Raw genomic sequence first — 22,473 nt, forward strand, 5'->3', positions numbered from 1 at the left:
GGATACACCAGGTAGCTATGAAACATGTGCATTAAATAAATTATAAATGAATCGAATTATAAAAGTACCTTTGATGATATAAAGTGAGTTTGACGAGGCTATTTCAACTTGTTGTTACAGTTACTTGTGAACACTAAACGATATTCGTCTTTTTCTGTTTCAAAAGTTCATTTGTGGATTTGTCAATTTAAGAAAAAAGGGGAAAATTTGCTTAGGCTTCATCTAAAGAAGGAGAGAAATTCTCGTTTCCAAATGTTCTCTACAAACAAGATTGAGAATTCCTGCAATTTTTGTTTTATTGAAATACGTTTTTAAGATAAGAGGAATTACCAGTGATATGATGTTTTCTGTAGAGCTTTCCACTGGAAAGTTCAGAAATTTTACATGGTCCTGAAAGTTACAGCACTCACACCTAATCTAGCAGATTTCTTGTGTTACAAAAAAAATTGTATGCCTTCATAAGCTTCTGCTGAGAAACAAGATAAAACATAAAAAAATCAATTACTGAATATATACACAACATCTCACCACCATCCACCTCCATTTTTTCAATGTTTCAAGTCAATTTAGTTTTCCGAAAAAAATATGTAACCGAAAAATATGAAAGATTAATGAAGAATTTCGTAATAAGGAAAACCCACTTTACTTATAGCGTAGCTATAGAGAATACAGAAATAAATAGGAAAATTGAAAAAATATTTTTACACAACAATAAAAAAAAAAGATTTTAAAAGAGATTTTGCAGATAAACACTAGCTATAGAAATATATAAAGCTAAAAACAAACTCTCACCTGATATAATAAGTGATATTTTTCTGTTCCGTAGTAGCACTTATAATTTGAGAAATGAAAGAGAACTTTGCTATCGCACAGCAAAAACGTCTACTTATGGCACTGAAACTATCTCAAATTTTGCGCCAAAATTGTGGCAGATGATACCATCAAATATAAAAACATCTGAAACGTTACAAGAGTTTAAGTCAAAAATTAAGAAATGGAATCCAGAAAGTTGCCCTTGTAGGTTGTGCAAACCGTATATTAATGGATTAGGTTTTATTTGACAGGCAGACTTTTATTTAGTATTTATAGCATTTTGTGGTTTGTTTTTGTTGTTTTTTTTTTTTTGTTTTTTTCCCGAATTTTCTGGCATACCACTTCCTTGCAATATATAGGATCTCAAAAATAAAAGCTATAGTCTAACCATCCTTTATCTCAGGATGATGGTATGCAAAGCAAAGAAGTCAAATTAACTAAATTAATTGCCTTCTTCATTGACTTTAATTAGCGACTTTTCCCGAGAAGCTAAAATTTTTTTTATTTTTTTTTACACGTCAATGTAAAAGAAATTGTTAATAATAAATAATAATTTTGTTTGTAACTGATGTTATGACTGGTAATTTTTAGTATTTTCACATTTTACCAAATAAAGAAAAAGGCGATAGCTTTACATAAAGGCCACCAGATTCTACCAAGGACTGTCTAATTATGCAGACCATCTTTCCAAATAAAGTATTATTTTTTGTATTAAAAAATGCATCAAGAATCTTTTAGAATTAATAATACTGCAGAGAATTTTTTAGTTGAAGATCTTACTTTTGTAATGATGAAGTTTAGAACAATATTTTTTCTATCCCGCACAGTGCTGAAAATATTGTAAAAATTTTCCATATAAGGAATATAATTATTACTAAAATTATTTACCCAGGATAGCCTCTTCAGTTCCTATTAAATTTGCTATTAACAAGGGTCCCACGAAAGGGGAGAGCACAGCAATGGCTCAACTGGACAGCTACCTCAGATATCAGTCCTTTCCTTATACTTATCGTTAATTAGAAAGGATAGATTTACACCTTTATAGATTCTGGCGTGACTTAACTGATGTCTGAACCCAAGGCCTTCCGCAATGGAAGCGGACGCTCTGCCAAAAGGCAACCAAAAATGCAGAAACATAAATATTTTTGCGTGGTCGTTGTAAATATTTAGGTAGATGTTCAAATTTAAACAGTTAACTACAATCTGGACAATTTAATATTGAGACAAAAAAAGTTTTTTCGTCATTTTTCAAATCTGAAGAAAAGAGTTAGATGGTTAATTATTTGCAGTCAACAACCAGCAAAATCGATATTTTCGCGCAAGGATAGGTCAAGTTAAAAACGTTTGGTCATGCTGGTATTAGTCCGAATGAGCACTTTCCCGGTAGAAATAGGGTTTAAGTCTTAAATTCGCTTTAAACATGGGCAAGTGCTTCTTCACAAGTTTAAAATGTGTGTATTAATATAAAACTAACCTGCAGCGGCGACATCATTATATTTTCTCTATGATTGCAGTAGATTTTGTTCCCTCGCTTAAATATATTTTGTGGATAAGAAGAAATAAAGTATAAAAAAACAGATGAAGAAACATGTACATAAGTCTCAGTCATTCACTGTAAATTCCTGTCTTGTAAGTCAACATAAACAGCGAAAACAAAGAAGCACTCACATGATAAGAACCCAAACAGCTGAAGGCTGAAATGTGTTGAAAAAAAAGAGTAGTAACTGTTATATCAAACTTCTAAAAAAAGTAAACATAAATATTTTATAGAAAATAATTAGTGTTGTTTTTTGATTTTGTGTATTCTTTCAAAGCGTTGGTGGAATGTTTCTAAAAAATGTTTGCGGAAGATAAAAACATTAAAAGGGAATATAGTTTTTTATATGTATATATATAAATACAGCCACAAGCGTTTGTGTTTGATCAATTTTATTGTTCTTTTTTCTACAAGTAACTATAGCAGTTGACGATGGCGTTGTCCTTATTGCAAATTACATTCACTAATTTCAGTGGGTATAAATTCTTGTGGGTGATATTAGTTTGGATAAACCTTCTTGGGATACGTAGGTCCTTGGGATAACATATATACCACCTAAGTAGGTCCTAAGAAACAGTTTGAAAGAACGCACCAGACAGCTGAATCCTTTACATCAATAACAATTTTATCTTCACGAGACGTTTTGCTGTTGTAAGATGCAATGACTTACCACTTAACTAAACTACACCTCGCCTTCATAAAAAATTTATACAAACTAAGTCATTAACTAATTAGGATCTCCAATTATTCTAGCTTTCATACCACATTACTTGTGCTTTTAAAATACCAAGCCAACTAGCTGGCAAACCACAAAATTCTTGGTTGATAACCTTTTTACTATTAGAATATAAGTAAACAGCTTTATCAATGGCAGTGTATTGTGCCAAATATTTTTAGTTTGACAGCTTGCATTTTAATGCAAACCAAAGAGCCTTTGTAAAATGACCAATATTGAGTTTCCAGTGATGAATTCTAATATAAGCTACTAACGTTTTAGCTATAATGGAGCTGAAGTAGTATCTTTCTAAGGTTACTTTCAGCACATTTTGGGAGGCTTTAATTGTGATATCCTTTAAGAACTAAGATCGCGATGTTATGGTAGTAAATTACTCAGGGTGTTAATGGGTTGTGAAATATAAAAATTTGTCGGGTAGATCTTAACCAACATTTAGCCTAAAAACATAATAAGAAGCTCCATGCCATTTCTCAACTATATGTACAGTCTTAGCACAGTCAGAAGTAATAGACGCAATGAATTGAAATATGCTCTATAATGCATTACTCTATTCATATTGTGCCATGAAATATAAAAATGTGCAGGTTGAGCTGAATTACCATTTAGTCCAAAACATGCTGACAATCTAATTTGGTCTTAAACTTTCTAAGCATTATGCACTGACTTTAAAGAAATAATCTATATATTAATACGCCTTGTGTGTGTGTGCGCACGGTGAGGCCACGTCACACAAATCACAGGTCATTTTCTTACGACGTGGCGTTACGCTAAAATTTACCAAGTTAAAGAAAACGCAAATCAGGGGGTTACTATATAAATATTTAATTCTCTTTTCTTATTTTTTTTTTTAAATAAAACTCTTTTTCCTTACTCATTAAAACTAATTTTTATTTTAATTTCAAATGGTTTATTTGTTATTTTGTTGTAAAAGCCCCGCTGGTCGTTTAAGATAGAATAATTAAATTTTACCCCCGGTTTACCATGTGCGCGCCGTATCTCACGGAAACAAAGTTTATTAACTGAAAAATGAAAACCGAAGCGAAGAAAGTTGTCTCTTTTTCAAAGTAATCCTGAAAAAAGTTATTTCAAACAAGGTTTACTCATCACGAGGTTAGATTAAAGCTTATTTGTTTCTTCTATCTTTTTTGTGTTCTGGGACCGTAGTTGCTTTCTTTTAAAAAAACTATCGAATTCGAATGATAATTAAAAAAAAACTAGCTGAATACCCGTGGGGGAATCCACTGAATCTCTCATTAAACCGATGTAAGGGATACCAAACAAAAACATACAACACAGTAATATGAATCTTTAAAAGTCACAATTTGTATTATTCTAGTTTATAACCACTAGAACAAAACGTCCAAAAATATAAATATGTGCAGCAATAAAAAAATAACAATAAAAGAGAAAAAAACCCTGGGATTGAAGTTGCTCACAATCTGCGTTATATTTGTACCCGCTGAACAAGGCGTATTAATTAATCTATATATTAATACGCCTTGTGTGTGTGTGCGCACGGTGAGGCCACGTCACACAAATCACAGGTCACTTTCTTACGACGTGGCGTTACGCTAAAATTTACCAAGTTAAAGAAAACGCAAATCAGGGGGTTACTATATAAATATTTAATTCTCTTTTCTTATTTTTTTTTTAAAATAAAACTCTTTTTCCTTACTCATTAAAATTAATTTTTATTTTAATTTCAAATGGTTTTATTTGTTTTTTTGTTGTAAAAGCCCGCTGGTCGTTTAAGATAGAATAATTAAATTTTACCCCCGGTTTACCATGTGCGCGCCGTATCTCACGGAAACAAAGTTTATTAACTGAAAAATGAAAACCGAAGCGAAGAAAGTTGTCTCTTTTTCAAAGTAATCCTGAAAAAAGTTATTTCAAACAAGGTTTACTCATCACGAGGTTAGATTAAAGCTTATTTGTTTCTTCTATCTTTTTTGTGTTCTGGGACCGAAGTTGCTTTCTTTTAAAAAAACTATCAAATTCGAATGATAATTCGAATCTAAGAAGTAAACAAAACAGAAGTAAACAAAACTGTTGTCATTGTAGAGCGACTGTTGATGTCGAGCGAGAATAAAAAAAGTTTATGTTGTTGCCAGAAATATTTGTTATAAAGAAGAAAGACGTACGATAATATAACGTCAAAAAGAGAACTGATTGGAAATGTATCAGACAATTGTAGCTAGCTATACATTTTCAATTTGTTTTCTTTGGGATGAAGCGAAGTTTAATAATCGAAGTAAAAAACTGATTGGTCTTTTATCCAGAGACGCTAGCTAACTGAGAAAGCCAAAGAAAGGCAGGTGTGTTGTTTAGTTTATCTGGTAAAGAGATAAGTTTAGGTGTGTAACGTTTTTTTTTAACCGTTTTGACTTTCAGAGCTCAGCTTTTCCTTTAAATTTTTAGTTCCTTGTTGAGTCTTGAGCGTAAATGCGTTTTCTTTTGACACAATTTTTATAAGAATCTATAATGTAAAGCGACGTTTTTAAGTCGTTTACACGCTTCCAGCTAAACTTTCCCTTTAATATGAAGTTAAATATGTTTTGTCTTTAGCCTGAACATATTTAACATTTTTTGTAAGAATATACTCTAAACAATGGGTCAGAATATCCTAAGAATATGTCTAAGCTTGGTTGTTTCTTTTAATATAAAAATTTGTATGACTGAACCTTTTTCTCTCCAAAACAATGGGCAAGTACACCAGGGAAAGCTAAGAACATGAAGGCCGAAACGGGGAAAAAAAAACGCTATTCTTATAAAATACAGCGTGTATATAATAGAGAAGAGTTTATATAAAATGTAGAAAGTATTTTTTCGTTGTTACTGTTTTTAACGCTGCGAAGTGGTTGATGTCGTTATAATAAACCTTAATGTAAACAAAGTTAAATCAATGTTTACATTTGTTACGTTACCGTGTAAAATAATATTCGATTCTTCAATTCGAAAACACTGCATTGTTATCATGCACTGCACGTTTGCGCATTGGGAAGGTTGCTATATGCAATAGACTAAATAGCTAATTTGGTATGATGCATTAGAATCTGTACGTTGTGGAAACTTTGCAATAACCTTATTTGTGTGACTTATCGATTTTTTCTAATGTCTGGTATACCATTTTCCCTTTTATGTTTCGGGTATGGCAAAGCAAGTATATAGTTTTAACAGATTTGTTAGCCACCTTCGATTTTGTTAAACTTTTTGCATTTTTATTTGTTGCTGGACATTGTTCTGTTTCAGCGGGTACAAATATAATGCAGATTGTGAGCAACTTCAATCCCAGGGTTTTTTTCTCTTTTATTTTTTTTTTTTATTGCTGCACATATTTATTTTTTTGGACGTTTTGTTCTAGTGGTTATAAACTAGAATAATACAAATTGTGACTTTTAAAAATTCATATTACTGTGTTGTATGTTTTCGTTTGGTATCCCTTACATCGGTTTAATGAGAGATTCAGTGGATTCCCCCACGGGTATTCAGCTAGTATATAGATTAATACGCCTTGTGTGTGTGTGCGCACGGTGAGGCCACGTCACACAAATCACAGGTCATTTTCTTACGACGTGGCGTTACGCTAAAATTTACCAAGTTAAAGAAAACGCAAATCAGGGGGTTACTATATAAATATTTAATTCTCTTTTCTTATTTTTTTTTTTAAATAAAACTCTTTTTCCTTACTCATTAAAACTAATTTTTATTTTAATTTCAAATGGTTTATTTGTTATTTTGTTGTAAAAGCCCCGCTGGTCGTTTAAGATAGAATAATTAAATTTTACCCCCGGTTTACCATGTGCGCGCCGTATCTCACGGAAACAAAGTTTATTAACTGAAAAATGAAAACCGAAGCGAAGAAAGTTGTCTCTTTTTCAAAGTAATCCTGAAAAAAGTTATTTCAAACAAGGTTTACTCATCACGAGGTTAGATTAAAGCTTATTTGTTTCTTCTATCTTTTTTGTGTTCTGGGACCGAAGTTGCTTTCTTTTAAAAAAACTATCGAATTCGAATGATAATTCGAATCTAAGAAGTAAATAACAAAACTGTTGTCATTGTAGAGCGACTGTTGATGTCGAGCGAGAATAAAAAAGTTTATGTTGTTGCCAGAAATATTTGTTATAAAGAAGAAAAACGTACGATAATATAACGTCGAAAAGAGAACTGATTAGAAATGTATCAGACAATTGTAGCTAGCTATACATTTTAATTTGTTTTCTTTGGGATGAAGCGAAGTTTAATAATTGAAGTAAAAAACTGATTGGTCTTTTATCCAGAGACGCTAGCTAACTGAGAAAGCCAAAAAAAGGCAGGTGTGTTGTTTAGTTTATCTGGTAAAGAGATAAGTTTAGGTGTGTAACGTTTTTTTTTAACCGTTTTAACTTTCAGAGCTCAGCTTTTCCTTTAAATTTTTAGTTCCTTGTTGAGTCTTAAATGCGTTTTCTTTTGACACAATTTTTATAAGAATCTAAAATGTAAAGCGACGTTTTTAAGCCGTTTACACGCTTCCAGCTAAACTTTCCCTTTAATATAAAGTTAAATATGTTTTGTCTTTAGCCTGAACATATTTAACATTTTTTGTAAGAATATACTCTAAACAATGGGTCAGAATATCCTAAGAATGTCTAAGCTTGGTTGTTTCTTTTGATATAAAAATTTGTATGACTGAACTTTTTTCTCTCCAAAACAATGGGCAAGTACACCAGGGAAAGCTAAGAACATGAAGGCCGAAACGAAAAAAACAAACACTATTCTTATAAAATACAGCGTGTATATAATAGAGAAGAGTTTATATAAAATGTAGAAAGTATTTTTTCGTTGTTACTGTTTTTAACGCTACGAAGTGGTTGATGTCGTTATAATAAACCTTAATGTAAACAAAGTTAAATCAATGTTTACATTTGTTACGTTACCGTTTAAAATAATATTCGATTCTTCAATTCGAAAACACTGCATTGTTATCATGCACTGCACGTTTGCGCATTGGGAAGGTTGCTATATGCAATAGACTAAATAGCTAATTTGGTATGATGCATTAGAATCTGTACGTTGTGGAAACTTTGCAATAACCTTATTTGTGTGACTTATCGATTTTTTCTAATGTCTGGTATACCATTTTCCCTTTTATATTTCGGGTATGACAAAGCAAGTATATAGTTTTAACAGATTTGTTAGCCACCTTCGATTTTGTTAAACTTTTTGCATTTTTATTTGTTGCTGGACATGCTTATATTTTTAAGCGTTCTGCTTCAGCGGGTACAAATATAACGCAGATTGTGAGCAACTTCAATCCCAGGGTTTTTTTCTCTTTTATTGTTATTTTTTTATTGCTGCACATATTTATATTTTTGGACGTTTTGTTCTAGTGGTTATAAACTAGAATAATACAAATTGTGACTTTTAAAGATTCATATTACTGTGTTGTATGTTTTTGTTTGGTATCCCTTACATCGGTTTAATGAGAGATTCAGTGGATTCCCCCACGGGTATTCAGCTAGTTTTAAATAAATCGAGCCTAGTTCTTTGTTATTTAGTCAAAATCCATTATTGTCTTTGAGAAGTCTTGTTGCCCTCCCTTAAATTACTTGAATTCTGAAACTTATACGAAAATGTAGCTAATACAAAACCATTTGTGATGCAAATTTCTTTACATTGGTCTAAAATCACCCCAAAACAACTTTCACCTTTAACTGGACAAGTAAACATTATGTTTTTACTTAAGTGACTTCAAGTTTGATATTCTCCCAGGGGTCCTGGAAAGCTCAATTATGATGATAACTGCGCTTTAGCTAATGCAATTTTTTTGTCGGTCTTTTATATATATATATATGTTGACCTCTTTACTTAAAGAATACTCCCCTTGTGAAATTTTATTTAAATTAACTCAAATTAATGTTCTGATTAAGAAAAAAAGATTATTTTTTTTTCAGCTTTGCCAGATAATTCCGCTAAAGGTGTAAAAATAAGCAGCACAACCTGTTCACAATATCGGTGTGTAGAAAATATAATCAACTTTGCCTGTTACAGACAGACATACCATACACTATTGATATAAGAGATGCCAAGCTATACATGAAAATTTTATACCTCCATTACTCGTTTTAATTTTCTGAGTTATTATAAGGGTACCTGATAACAGCTTTCTCTTCTTCAATGTCTTTATCTCGTGGCAGCCTTTAGTTATAGTGCAGAAACGGCTGTGAAAGTCACTCCTTTATCAACCTTTTCAGGAAGAAATATTTCAACGTTAGATGTGAACTTGCTGGCAAGATATGCCGATGATTTTATCATAATAACAGAGTGCTGTAAGAATACCGATGGAAAATTTTCTTCTTGTGTGACCTTTATAAACGCTGTAGCTGCTAAATTATTTTCACACTTGCTTTCTTTTTATTATTTTCAATGCGTGAAAATGTTCGCAACAACATTAGATTAATTTGTGATTGGAAAAGTAACGTAACATACAAGTGTGAAATAAAATTGATTTATTCTTTGTTTTTATACATAAAAGAATTTTACATCGTGGAAATTGTATGTAAATACACAGCTAGCAAAAATATACAGTAAATGTCCGTTAAGTCGAACACGCAAGGGAGTAAATTATTTGTTCCAATTAACGAATGTTCGGATCATTGGAAGTTCAGAAAAAACAAGAAATTCATTAAGCGTTTTAAGGTTTTATGCTAATATTACTTTATTACAACTTTACCACAACTTTTTATAAAAATCTTTTAACGTTGTTTGCTTTTTGTTTGCGCATAATGCTGGTCAATTGCGAACATTGCGACCAACCTTGTAAACTGCATTTCATTGGAAATGCCAATTTAATTGATAAATTAAAAGAAATTTTTTATTTTCTTATAAAATTTTATTTAACGATACCCAAAAGTTCGAATTAACGAGCATAATGTAGCCTTAGAACTTAAAAATGTTCGAATTAGCGAAATGTTCGAATAAAGCAGCTTTTTATATCTACAATCATGTTCATAATAGTTTTGGAAAAACAACTCTCCTCCTCCCCCCCACTCTTCAGTGTTGGTTGAAGGTCTTTTCCAGAGTCACCGGCAGTATTTTGGGGCACAAATCAACACAAAATCAACACCGACTGTAGGGGGAGAGGGGGAAAACTCTGAAAAAAGCCTCAAAAGCCGTTTTTCCAATAATTTATGAACATGATTGTAGTATATAAACAAAGAAAACAATGTAAAAAGCGAAACAGGTGGTTAATTTGCTGCGTTGTGCTTGAACAGTGTATTTCAATTTAAAACAAGAAGCCCTGGGGGCTCTAAGAATTTCCGTTCGCTACCAAAACATTTGATGACAACCTGCTTATTCGTTGTGTTATCGTGCCAAACATTCGAAGAGGTTTGGTGCATGAAGCTCTGAAGATAAAGCACACAAGTGACATTATATCTTATAACAAACGCAAACAAAACGTGCTAACAAAAAATACAGCCATTCATGGTTGAAAGTCTTGCGATTGAAACGTTTATGGTCTTAAACGGCATTTAGTTGACACAAAATCAAAATTTTGATGTGACCATTATGTTCAGCATACTTTTTTTGTTAACTTTGCCAATTTTTGTTGAAAATGAAGCAGCTTTAATTTTTGGACTAATTTTGGCCTAAAATGGCATTTAAAGGTGGCAAAAAATTAAAATTTTAATGTCACCATCATGTTCAGCATACTTTATTTGTTAACTGTGCCAAATATTGTCGAAAATAAAGTAGTATTAATTTTTGGACCAATTTTGGCCTAAAATGACATTTAAGGTGGCAAAAAATTAAAATTCTTATGTCACCATCATGTTCAGCATACTTTATTTGTTAACTGTGGCAAATTTTGTTGAAAATAAAGTAGTTTTAATTTTTGGACCAATTTTGGCCTATAATGACATTTATAGTGGCAAAAATAAAAATTTTAATGTCACCATCATGTTCAGCATACTTTATTTGTTAACTGTGTCAAATTTTGTCCAAAATAAAGTAGTTTTAATTTTTGGACAAATTTTGGCCTGAAATGACATTTAAGTGACAAAAAATCAAACTTTTGTATCACCATCATATTCAGCATATACTTCATTTGTTAACTGTGCCAAATTTTACCGAAAATGAAGTGGTTTTAATTTTTGGACCAATTTTGGCTTAAAATGGCATTTAGGTGACACAAATCAAAATTTTGATGTCACCATCATGTTCAGCATACTTTATTTGTTAACTGTGTCAAATTTTGTCCAAAATAAAGTAGTTTTAATTTTTGGACCAATTTTGGCCTAAAATGACATTTAAGGTGGGAAAAAATTAAAATTTTAATGTCACCATCATGTTCAGCATACTTTTTTGTTAACTGTGCCAAATTTTGTCGAAAACAAATACCAATTTGGCCTGAAACGTCATTTAGATGACTTCCCAGTACTTAGGGAGTTTGGGTACGAAGTTTAAATCTGTGACGTTGCAATTGACTATTTGGGACAGGCTTAGTTAGATCCTCCTCTCAGAGAAACGTGAAATCCCAGGGTCGATTTTTTCTCAAAAAATGCTCCGAAAGAAAAAACGACGGTTTTAAAGAATTTCCTACGCCTTCGGTTCAATTCAATAAACCAGCCGTTTCGGCAGGAAGTTCTACAGCGTATTACTGAAATATGAAATTCGTAGAAAAATGAGTTCAAATTTAAAAACACTGCTTTTATGAAACCTAAATGAAACAAAAAGCAATAAAAACAACGATTTTTGATTTATTTCGTTTTTTGAAACAAATTTTAGCCTGTTGAAACTCGTTTTACGAGATACAAATGTAGCTTTGGTAAATTCCAGATCACTTAAAGGATAACAAAAACGACCGTAGCAGCCTGGTACTAGCGAAACCAACAAAGTATAGTCTGTTATAACACCCAAAAACTAATAATTTCCGTACCGCTACACTAGACTGGCATCCTGTCGTGCTTCACTAGTCTCGGTAGTAAAAACGGCAAGGTGCCCATCTCTAGAGATAGAATTATCACAAATTACAGTGCCGATCTCTAGAGAGGAAAACTTCACATATTTGCAACAAACTTTTCCGACGGATTGACACGGATTGTTTTTGATTCTCGTGCGGCCTAATAACTCGGCTCTGGGTTGGGGGAAACAGGGTCGAAAAACCGCGAAATTTTATTTTTGGTAGGTTTCACTTTCGTTTAATCAGTCCACCATCTTTGTCTCTGTGTTGCCGCGACAAAAGCCCGGCCAACAGTCAAAGTGCAAGTCTTTTTTTTTTTTTAATTGTCATTTTTTTTGTTGTAATGTCGTATATTTTCTTGATTATTTGGAATATGTTTGATTAGAGTTTTTATCTTGTTTGATAGCTATAGCTAGCATCCTAGCACCTCGCAAAATATTCATAGCCAGAGCTAGCTACTGCATGCAGAACAGGACAGTCAGAGTGTATAAGCATCTGATAAAGCCACACAGTAGCTAAAAACAAGCAATTCGTCTAGTTAGGCGAGAAGTGTGCTCTATTAAGCCTGGTTCTGCCTATTCGGCGATTCGGTTCAGCTTTGTTGACGTAGTGATTATTGACATTTTGCTTAATTGACGAATCGCATTTGTGCTAGCTACATCCGCCATTTTTAAAATTCCACTGAGTGAAAGCCAAGCTAGTTCGTAGGGGGAAGAATGCAAAAAAGTGTGGAAACGGAAGAATAATTAGCTAACAAAAGGAAACCAAAAGAAAAATCTGTCTGGAAATAATGCTTAGCCAGCTATGGGGCCTTCGAAAAAAAATTTCGGGCCCCATTAGCAGGATATCGCCGCTAAGATTCCGACCCTCTCCCCCCTCTTTTAGCGGATTTCCGTCCGTGAAATACACACATTCGGATAAATCTTTGAAGGCTCACGGGCGTGTTTTGTACATAAAAGTTATCGGAATTGATGACAAGAGGAATTATGCTCACAAACAACAAAGAATTTTCAGGCCACAAACAAATTTTTAAAATTTCTCAATCTCTAGCGGTTTTTTTTTTCAAACTTCAGACCCTCCCCCCCCTTAGCGGCGATATCCCGCTAACGGGGCCCGAAAAAATTTTTCAAAGGCCCCTATCTAGATTTCGCTCTAAAAAATTATCTTTGCTCAAACTTCTTAACATTGTTCTTAAAACTTCAAAATGTGTTAAAATACAGAAACTCCACCTCCAAAAAAATTGTTATGACGTCAAGCCGAATCGCCAAATGGGCTAATGGTGCGCATGATGCGCTATTATAGCGTGAATGTGAAAGTACCTTCTTTTCTCACAACTAAAATAACTGTTAGCTTATCATTAGCTAATAATATTTAAGAAATTTGATTTCAAAAAGTTGGCAAACTGCTCACTAAGCTCACTTTCAGCAATCTTCAAAGAAAGTTGATAAATATCATGCTTAAACCAATTTATGTTTTGAAAAATAGTACATATATATAGCTAATTCGTTGTGTCATTTGAAACTCAAATTGGAAGGCAGATTTAAAAAAGTCAAGATATATTGTGATTGCAAATTGTTGGTCACTTATTAACCAAATATTACTGCTGCAACAATGTTCTTAAATAAAATAAATGATTAAACTCACACAGTAAAAATGCAAATATGCAGTAAGCAGTTCTATTAGCAAGAATACTAAAAGCAACAACAAATAAGTACAAAGACCAGCGAGCATACACAAAAACAACTAAATATATACAACGATGTGTGAGTATACTACTATATAAAGACAAAGTATGTAGCTAATATAAAGCTGAGTCTATATTACAAATATATACATAGTAGGTAATGCGAATATCCAAATCCAAATGTATGTTAAATTGTAAATTAGGAATTTGTGGTAAGGTGCAATGACAGGCACTGAAATAGTGGCATTTGTAGGTAGAGAAAAATAGAATCTGACTTCCAGTCTCTAAGGATGGAGATGGAATCCAGTGGAACCCCAGCTTCCAGTGCATATGTGGCACCACCCTGTCGAAATAAGCCCATATAGGTGGGCAGGAACCCCAAGCTCTGTCAAAACTTTCTTAATGCAGACCAAAAAGGATCGTTAGGTAAAAGTACTAGTAGCGAATGAGGCAGAGTCATGCCAGCATAATGCTTGAAACTTAGCTGGTACATCAGGCATAAGAGAAAATGGGTGATCGACAGCAGCAACTGGGCACAAAGGGTGATGATGGAATAGCCACCAGCGGAACAGTAATAGTACGCTGTCGCAACTGGATGGTTTTACTCCAGTGAACTGAGTTAAAACAACAAATATTTCTTTAGAGTCCAGAAAAAAGAACAAAACAACTATTGGCTGGTAATTTTCTTTTATTTTTTAATGAAATTTAAAAAAGTGAAGCAATGTTAGGCCATTTTTGAGAATCTGAAATTCAAAAACAATTTCACCACCCAATCAGGTAAGTGCCACTTTGTGGCTCTGTCAATCCATCTTTAGTATCTAAAAAAGATTTTCATAGCTATGATGTTTTTTTTTCTCTTTGAAAATATAGTTACATATATAGTTATAACATTTTATATATTAAATGCACTAGGTTGAGGGAGGGGGGGGGGGGATTTATAGATATACTTTTATATAATTTGCTTTCACAGTTTAGGAAATGTAATAGTATAATATTTTTATATATATTTTTAAGTTGGGTAATAGGTTTTTTCATGTGTAATCCTAATTCAGGCAAAACGTTTGCTGAAATTTTCAGTTTAAATGATCTTAACTAAATTGGAATTGTCAAAATTTTCCATTATAAGTCTACACTTTTCTCTCGAAAAACTCATTTTTAAAAATAACTGTTATTACTGTTGTAACTAACCTGCATCTTTTTGATTAAATATAGACGAAAACTATGTTTCCGGTAAACAAACTTTCAAAAACTTTTAGAAATATAGCTTTTTTAAATCTAATGTCAAGTTAAATGCCATAAATCTTTAAAATAGAAAATAATATGGGTTATGTGTATGGGTTATGTATAAATGGGTTATGTAAAAGTTGTATATAAATATTAGAATGTCAATTTTGCTATAACAGAGAATACAAATATGAAACTGACATTTAGAATGTTTGCTTATTGCAAACAATACTTTTGAAATATTTTAAAATGCAGCAGGTTAAAGTTGGCCTTAATTTCCCTTAGCCTTTTTAAAATTAAATTAACAACAAAAGTTTCAACAAAAGGTATACAAGAATTTGAAACTTACCTTGAAACATGTAATGTACTTGTCTAAACAATTATAGATGTTGTTGTGCAAGTTAGCGATGTGATACTTTTGTATGTATATACATCTTAAAAACAATCAATATTTTTCCAGAAAGTAAAATCATTCCTAGACAATTTTTCAAGCTCTATAAAAACAACTTCTTTTTTTGTGACAGGTATGTTCAATAAGAAAGAAATGGATAAACTGCCACCAGAAAAAGCTCCAGTTTAATTTTGGTTCCATTACGATGTAACAAAAGTTGCAATATTTTCCAGATGTGTATTCGATTGTTGATGCTTTTAACTAATCAATGATGTCAAATGAAAAAATACAATTAGATTTCGTGCTGGTGAAAAAGATAGAAAGATATCGAACTGATAACGATTTTATCCTCAAAACTGATATCACTACAAAGGATGCGTTTGATGTAACTTTATCTAACGAGTCAAGAAAAGTAAAATGTCTTTTACATCCAAAGTTGAATAGTCTTGTTTATAGGGGGATTTTAAATATTGGAAATGTTGTACAGGTGAAAAAGTACGAAGAACTAGTTGATGACACTAACGTCAGTGTGCATGTGAATATTATTGTTTTAACTGACATTCAAATCCTTAGAAGTGTCTTTGCACAACAATCCATGCTTCATGAAGATGAATCTCTGGACAAGCCATTAGGTACATCAAAAGAATATTACCTGCCACTTTATAACAATGAAGATATATATGGATCTGCTTGGGATAGACTTCAAAAAGAAATCAAAGTAACAGAAATTGGATGTTCTGATCTCACAACAATTAAGGCTCTTCAAAACAAGCAATCTAATTCAAAAGAGATGTTACCAGTTTTTGGGACTGTTATAGCAAAATCAAAATTAAATCACTATGATTCGAAAGGCAAGTGTAAATATCCATTTAATTTTTCGATTGAAGTTGAGCATGATAATACTACATGTAGCGTAACATTTTGGAACAAAGCATGTTTGTCTTATTTCAAACCTATACAAGTTGGACAGAATATTGTGTTGAAGAAATATCGTTTAAAAAGGAGATATGCCAGTCGATCAAACACAATTTTTGGGATATCAAAGGATTCTGGATTGGAGTTGTCAATTAATCCTTCCAACCCAGAAGGAGAAGTTGAATTCTCCAACGACAAGATTACAGATATTATTGTTTACAGGTATGTAATTTATGCCTAATTACATTTCGTGGCTATCAATTTTTGCAGATAATTTTTTGTAAAAGTTTTCAGGATAATTATTTTTGCAAATAATAAATGTTATTGAATATTTTTGGCTTATTGGGCTCTTCTTCACTTCGCAAAAAATATTTTTTTAATAATTTCTATTTGTTGATTTTTTAGCAGGTATTAATTTTTGCAAATTGGGACTAATATTTCACGAGTAAAGCAGAATTCTGCGAATTTTGCAAAAATTGCTGATAATTAGGGGCTATTTCTTTGGTACACAAGATTTGGATCTGCATGCACTATTTAACATTTCTTTGGTAATCTGGGGCAATCAGAATAAAATTTATAGGAGCAAATCAATTGGTGCATTTAGGACTGTCAGAATTAATGATTGGACATAATAAGGTCAAATCTTTCTGGCCCTGTTCAATTTTTTGTTTGTTTGTTTGTTTGTTGATGAAACTTCTGAGATAAGAAATCATTTTGAATAATTTGCATTATTTAAAAAACACAGGGGGTCCAAACTTACTATGCAAAAACATAAACGAAATTAGATACTTTTGCAGAATAGATTAACTTAAATCTACTTTGGTTTCATAATTATACAGAGCAAATTAAGTATTACTATACAACAAATTTTGAAGCACATGGATTTAAATTTCTGTTTTTTGGGTCACTTGGACCTGCGTATACAGATTTGAATCTCAGTTATGACAGAAATGGCTCCTAAGTAACATTTAAAATTGTTACACATAATCATATTATTATAGTTATTATTTTTAGTTACTCTCTGTGCGTATATAGTTTGCTGGAAGTTGTGTGCATTGATTTTTTCTAGCCATCCTATGTAAATAGCTATTCAAATAGAACATAGTTGTTTTAGAAGGTTTATCCTATTTCAGGTTTTTTCCATCATCCGTATTTGGTCGGAATCTTGTTCCTGTCGATAGCATTGCTGATGTAACAGGCTGCATATCTTTTATTGGGAGAATCGAACGTGAAAGAAAGAGCCTCAATACTCCTGTATTATCCTCTGGAGATTTCTGGATGTATCGTTGGTTGGTTTTAAAAGATGGTAACATTGAGTTTAGTTTCCAATTATTTATTTGGATTAGCAGTGTACAGACATTATTTGGGAGATGTAAATATTGATGTTTAAAGTAATCTCTATACTATTATACCAAAAATGATTTTTAATCAGATGTTGTCATATCACAATAAACGTAAACAAATGAAGTTAGCATAATGGTGATTGGTACACACTAGTCATTCAAAAAACCCAGTTTTAGCACCTGGAATATATACAAAGTTTCACATTTTCATGATAAACTCCCATACCTTCTATTTCTTGCTGACACATATTTCTTTATACAAATTTGTTTTTAAAAATTATCCAGCTCAAACCCAAACCGTTTTACATTTTAAGGCTGATGTTCACCTAGTAATTTTTGTAGATGCAAAAAAAAGTCTGTTTCTTTTATTTTATGTAATAAACAATATGAGCGCAAACCTTCATAGTGAAAACGTACAGACAAGATCAAATGAATTTTGTATTTTTTTATAAAAAGAACATTAGGTGTACAATAGGGAGAGAGACAGACCCTTGAAACAAATCCTTAATTAAAAACAGGAGGAGGGCTCAGTTAAGAGTGTATTTAACAGAACCATGACATTAGTATTGGTGTTCTAGCAACGACAGTCTTGTATTTGTGAAATCCCAAACTTCTGTAACTTCGCTTTTAAAACAGGTATGCATACAGCAACTTTTTTCGTCGTAGGTGTTTCCGACTTTGATATCAAAATAAAAGTCTACGCTTGTTCACAATCTGAAACAGTGGACAAGTTAAAATGTGGTGAAATGTTGGTGGCTACAAGAGTGCTGTGCAAAGGACACATCACTTCCTACACGGGGAAACAACGGATGCAGATGTATGCTGTATCTATAAGAGAAACACAACTCTATAGCATTTCAAGTGATTGGGAGTTAGATGATGTCAAATCACTTCCATTTGTTAAATATATTGGTTTCTTAAATGTGTTAAGGGTCAGTATGATAAATTTGTTTGTTTGTTTGTTTGCAGCTTTGTTAGTGCCAACCGCAGATCAGTTTTTTTTTCAGCTTTCTGAGATTTTTCAGCTATTATGTTTGTTTTAGTAGCAACCAGTGGATCAATTTTCTTTTTTATTACCAGCAAAATCGGAACATTTAATGCAGCACTCTGTTCTTCTACAATAGTCTAATGAAATTCGTTATGTGTAAGTCATTAGTTAGAAAAAAATGTATAAATAATTAAAATTTGTAAACTTGCATAATTGCATAATTTGCAGGAAACATTGTTATTCTGTGCGAAAGAAGGTATGTGTAAAATTTTTTATCTCGGAAAATCGAGGTTTTCGATTTATTTATCTAAATCACCTTTTTAAATTTTTTATAAGAGTAAAATATGAATGCGAAGGATTAATAAAGATCTGTTGTGATAAATAGTAATAACGCAGACATTAGAAATAAGGCATACTTACCAAGTACACAGATTCAACAAATTAAGACATTATTTTTTTAGTGGTCAAAGAATGCTGACTGTCGTCGTTATCTTTCTCAAAACTCCTATGAAGGAGGGTACTTTAGCCATCCAGCATTACCAGATGAATTAAACAACTATGTCAATTCGTTTCCATTGCACTCCCCCTTTAAAGTTATATCAAGTGAAAACCTGGTGGAAATATGTGATAATATGCATGTGTATGAAACAATGCGGGTGAGCATCCAAGCTACTATTGCAGTCATTGAGTTTATCCCAGGTGCGTAAAAAACCTAACTAAAAATATTGAAAACATTAAAAGAAGTATTTTTACATGTAATCTACACGTATCGACACATCGAATAATGCTCTCCATCTTTCTGTTTTTAATCTGATATACGTACGTTTTGAAGAATATCTTTTTTGTGTGTTTTAGTACTATGCATTTTATACACATTTTCAGGCTTTTTTTAGTGAATATCTTTTCAAAGGATGGGAAAAAATGTATTTGGTGACATTATTGTTCAAATAACCGTAGTACAAGGACAAAAAAAGTGGTTCTCTTTTGCAAATACATACTTTAGAAACCACAAATCATGTTCAAAAAGAATGAATTTAGAAGTCTTTTGCTACCCAGTTGTGCAATAAAGAGTACATATACAATTCTATGTATTTTGTATTGATTGAATTTTGAGGGTGCTTGCATTTAAGTACCTTTTTGCAGAAACATTTTTTGTTCTACTCTTTCTTTTAACATAATGGAAACAACGTTTGATATCACAAGACTAGCCCTGTCTCCTTGTATCTCCTAGAATTTGCTTCATTTTCTGATATCCTTACGTTTCCTTAATATCTTTCTTTTAAGCTTTCCCCCTTCTCATAAAATATCCTAAAATTTTCTCCATCTCCTGATATTTTTAGGATTTTTCTCCATCCTTTGTTATTATAATTGTCTGTCTATTTGTGAGCCAAAATGGTAACTTATTCCTTTGATTTTTCCGAAAAATTTTTTAAGGCTAGGGGTTTATTAAATCGAAAATTAAACTAAGCTAGGGCGACACAAGGGACTTTTTTATTATTATGCGGCGAGACTTGTTTATTTCATGCGCCGGAAAATGTTGCGCGTACATTTCAGTATTCCTAATATTTTCTTTATTTAATTTCTGCCAAGATATGCTCCAATTTTCAATGACTTTGTGATTATGTGATTTAATTTTGTGTAGTATTTGTTGAATTGGAGTTGAAATGTTTCTTTTATAGTTATAACTGACGCACCTAAAAGCCTTCTGAAAAGAAAGTCGCCTCGCTTGAATTCAAGTGTGGGGAAGAGAAAACGATCTGGTGGATTATTTGACGAACCTCAAAGCGAGTTTTCTGATTCTGGTAAGAGTCTATTGTGTTTACTTTTACAACGATCCTGCCGAATTTCTCTTTTTCTTCTTGAAAAAAACCTTAAGTGGAATCACATGAGCTGACCTGGTAAATAGCCTGGAAGTTAAAGGGAATTTTATAAGTTTGGGGAAAATGTGTGAGATTCAGAGTTTTGGTTAATGTTTTACAGGGAGAGCTATTTTCCTTTTTTTTAAATATTCTTATTTAGACTTATATTTCGCTGTTTATTTTTTAACCAATTAGAATTCAATCATTACTGGTTCCTTTTGAAAAAAATTATTCAAAATGAGTATTTTTTTTTCTAAAAGTGTGTTTACATTCAACATTTTAATTTTGGCGCCTACTCATGGTTTTTCGTGGAAATCAAAGAGGTTTTATTGTGCAACGAATCCGCCATTCAGAAATTCGCTCTATATTGAGTAGGCAATTTTTCTTTTGAAATCTTTTCTAGAGTACATGTTCTTTTTAAACGCGTAGCATATTCAGGCTTAAATAGGGGAATTTTTTAGGCATAGGCTAAGGGTATTGCCCAACCTTGTTGTATCCTTCTGATGCGTTTTTTCCTATATCATCGGTATTTTAATCAGACACAGTCTTAAGCTGAATTAACACCAGAACACTACACTATCTAAACCTGGGCTTGTGTAATTATACTTCTATTTTTGTGGAGTTTTTTAAAAAGGTAAAAACAGGACCGTGTCATCCTACCTTTATCGCTCTTAAGGAAACGTTTAAGTTTTTAATTTGTTTCATCGATACTATAACATACTATAAGCGTAATTGTGTTTTTTCGCATAAGCATATCCCAGCCTTACTTCAAATTCTCACTTGCTTATGAAAAGAACATGTATATCCGACCAATTATAGGATTTATTTCAATTATCTGTAAGTCAAGCATGTATAACTTTTCCTTAGGTTCGCAAAACTCTTCTCAGGAGGAAGCCGGACGATATCCTTTCCGCGTGATAGATAGAAATGGATTAGAGGTCAGCGATAAGATTAAAAACGTTGGTGACGTCGAGTTAACTGAAGAAAGTAAGCGTTCACTTACCGGTGGTCGAAAAGATCTGCACTGCATGCTGAGGATCCTGTTATTTGGTTTAAACAAGAAAGTCGCAGTAATGAGCTCACTTATTCCAAAACAAGATCCCTCCTCTGCTGAAGGCATCATATTAGACGTTCTGGAAGGGCGATCCATTCATAAGTTTGTACATAGACCCGAATCGTTTTTAGAAAACGCAGAAACAATGGTGAAACCGGATGATAGATTTTTATTTGTGCTTGATTTGTATTATAAAGGGAAGAATGATGTAGAAGTTGTAATAAATCGAGGGTTTAGAGTTTGAAAAGAATAGTTGACTTTTCGTGCAATGTACTGTTTTGGTTTTGCGTTAAGAGTAAGGGACATGCGCACGCATTTCAGTAGCTTGAAAGTATGAACAACGGACCACAGTAATCAAAGAAATGTATCAGTAAAAAAATATTCACTTTAAATTGAAACTTTTTAAGAGAAATGTATGGTTAAAAAGACTAAGGGGCTGTTTATATGAGAGGCGGGACGGGACGATTGCCGGGACGGGACGTTTGCCGGGATCCCGCTCTCATTAATAATTATACTTAAAATCACTTTGCGTTTATATGAAAATTTTTTGTCCCGGGACAATTTCGTCCCGTCCCGGCTGAGCGGGATCCCGCTTGAGCTAAGCGGGATCCCGGCTTAGGCGGGACGTTTTTTTTCATATAAACACACCGTCCCGGGACAAACGAGGTAATATTTGCACTATCAGCATATTTCAATAGAAAGAAAAAAACAAACATGGCTGCTAAACGTACACTTGTTAAGAAGCCAACAGATGTTCCAACCAAGAAAAAGTGTTTTAGATTCAATGATGAAATGGTTTTTAACCTCATTAACTGTCTATTAGATTATAAAGCAAAGTGTGAGTTTGAGAACATTGATTTTGATGCAGACAAACCAATGCAATACAAAGTCATTCGAACTGAGTTGGCAAAATACTGCCTGAACGTTAAGAGAAAAATACATTTTGTAAGAAAAATAATCTTGTGAGTGTTCACTAGGTCGTAAAATTTGT

The 22,473-nt window shown here is 32.6% G+C and overlaps 1 protein-coding gene and 1 long non-coding RNA gene across 2 annotated transcripts; both read left to right on the plus strand.

Annotated features, from left to right (window-relative positions):
• Window positions 1-4,572: 4,572 nt before the first annotated feature.
• LOC130612332 (uncharacterized) lies at window positions 4,573-8,512 on the plus strand. Its single transcript, XR_008975437.1, has 2 exons — window positions 4,573-5,000; window positions 5,148-8,512. It is a non-coding gene; the product is annotated as an uncharacterized LOC130612332 (long non-coding RNA).
• Window positions 8,513-15,089: 6,577 nt separating this feature from the next.
• Window positions 15,090-21,751, plus strand: LOC130662546 (RPA-related protein RADX-like). The gene is made up of 6 exons (XM_057461439.1): window positions 15,090-16,460; window positions 17,372-17,544; window positions 18,248-18,513; window positions 19,031-19,268; window positions 20,249-20,371; window positions 21,296-21,751. The coding sequence occupies exons 1-6, from the start codon at window positions 15,592-15,594 to the stop codon at window positions 21,724-21,726; spliced, it is 2,100 nt and encodes a 699-aa protein (XP_057317422.1). The 5' UTR covers window positions 15,090-15,591; the 3' UTR covers window positions 21,727-21,751.
• The last annotated feature ends 722 nt before the right edge of the window (window positions 21,752-22,473 follow it).

The sequence above is a fragment of the Hydractinia symbiolongicarpus genome, chromosome 10, assembly GCF_029227915.1.
Source record: "Hydractinia symbiolongicarpus strain clone_291-10 chromosome 10, HSymV2.1, whole genome shotgun sequence".
Lineage (NCBI taxonomy): Eukaryota > Metazoa > Cnidaria > Hydrozoa > Anthoathecata > Hydractiniidae > Hydractinia > Hydractinia symbiolongicarpus.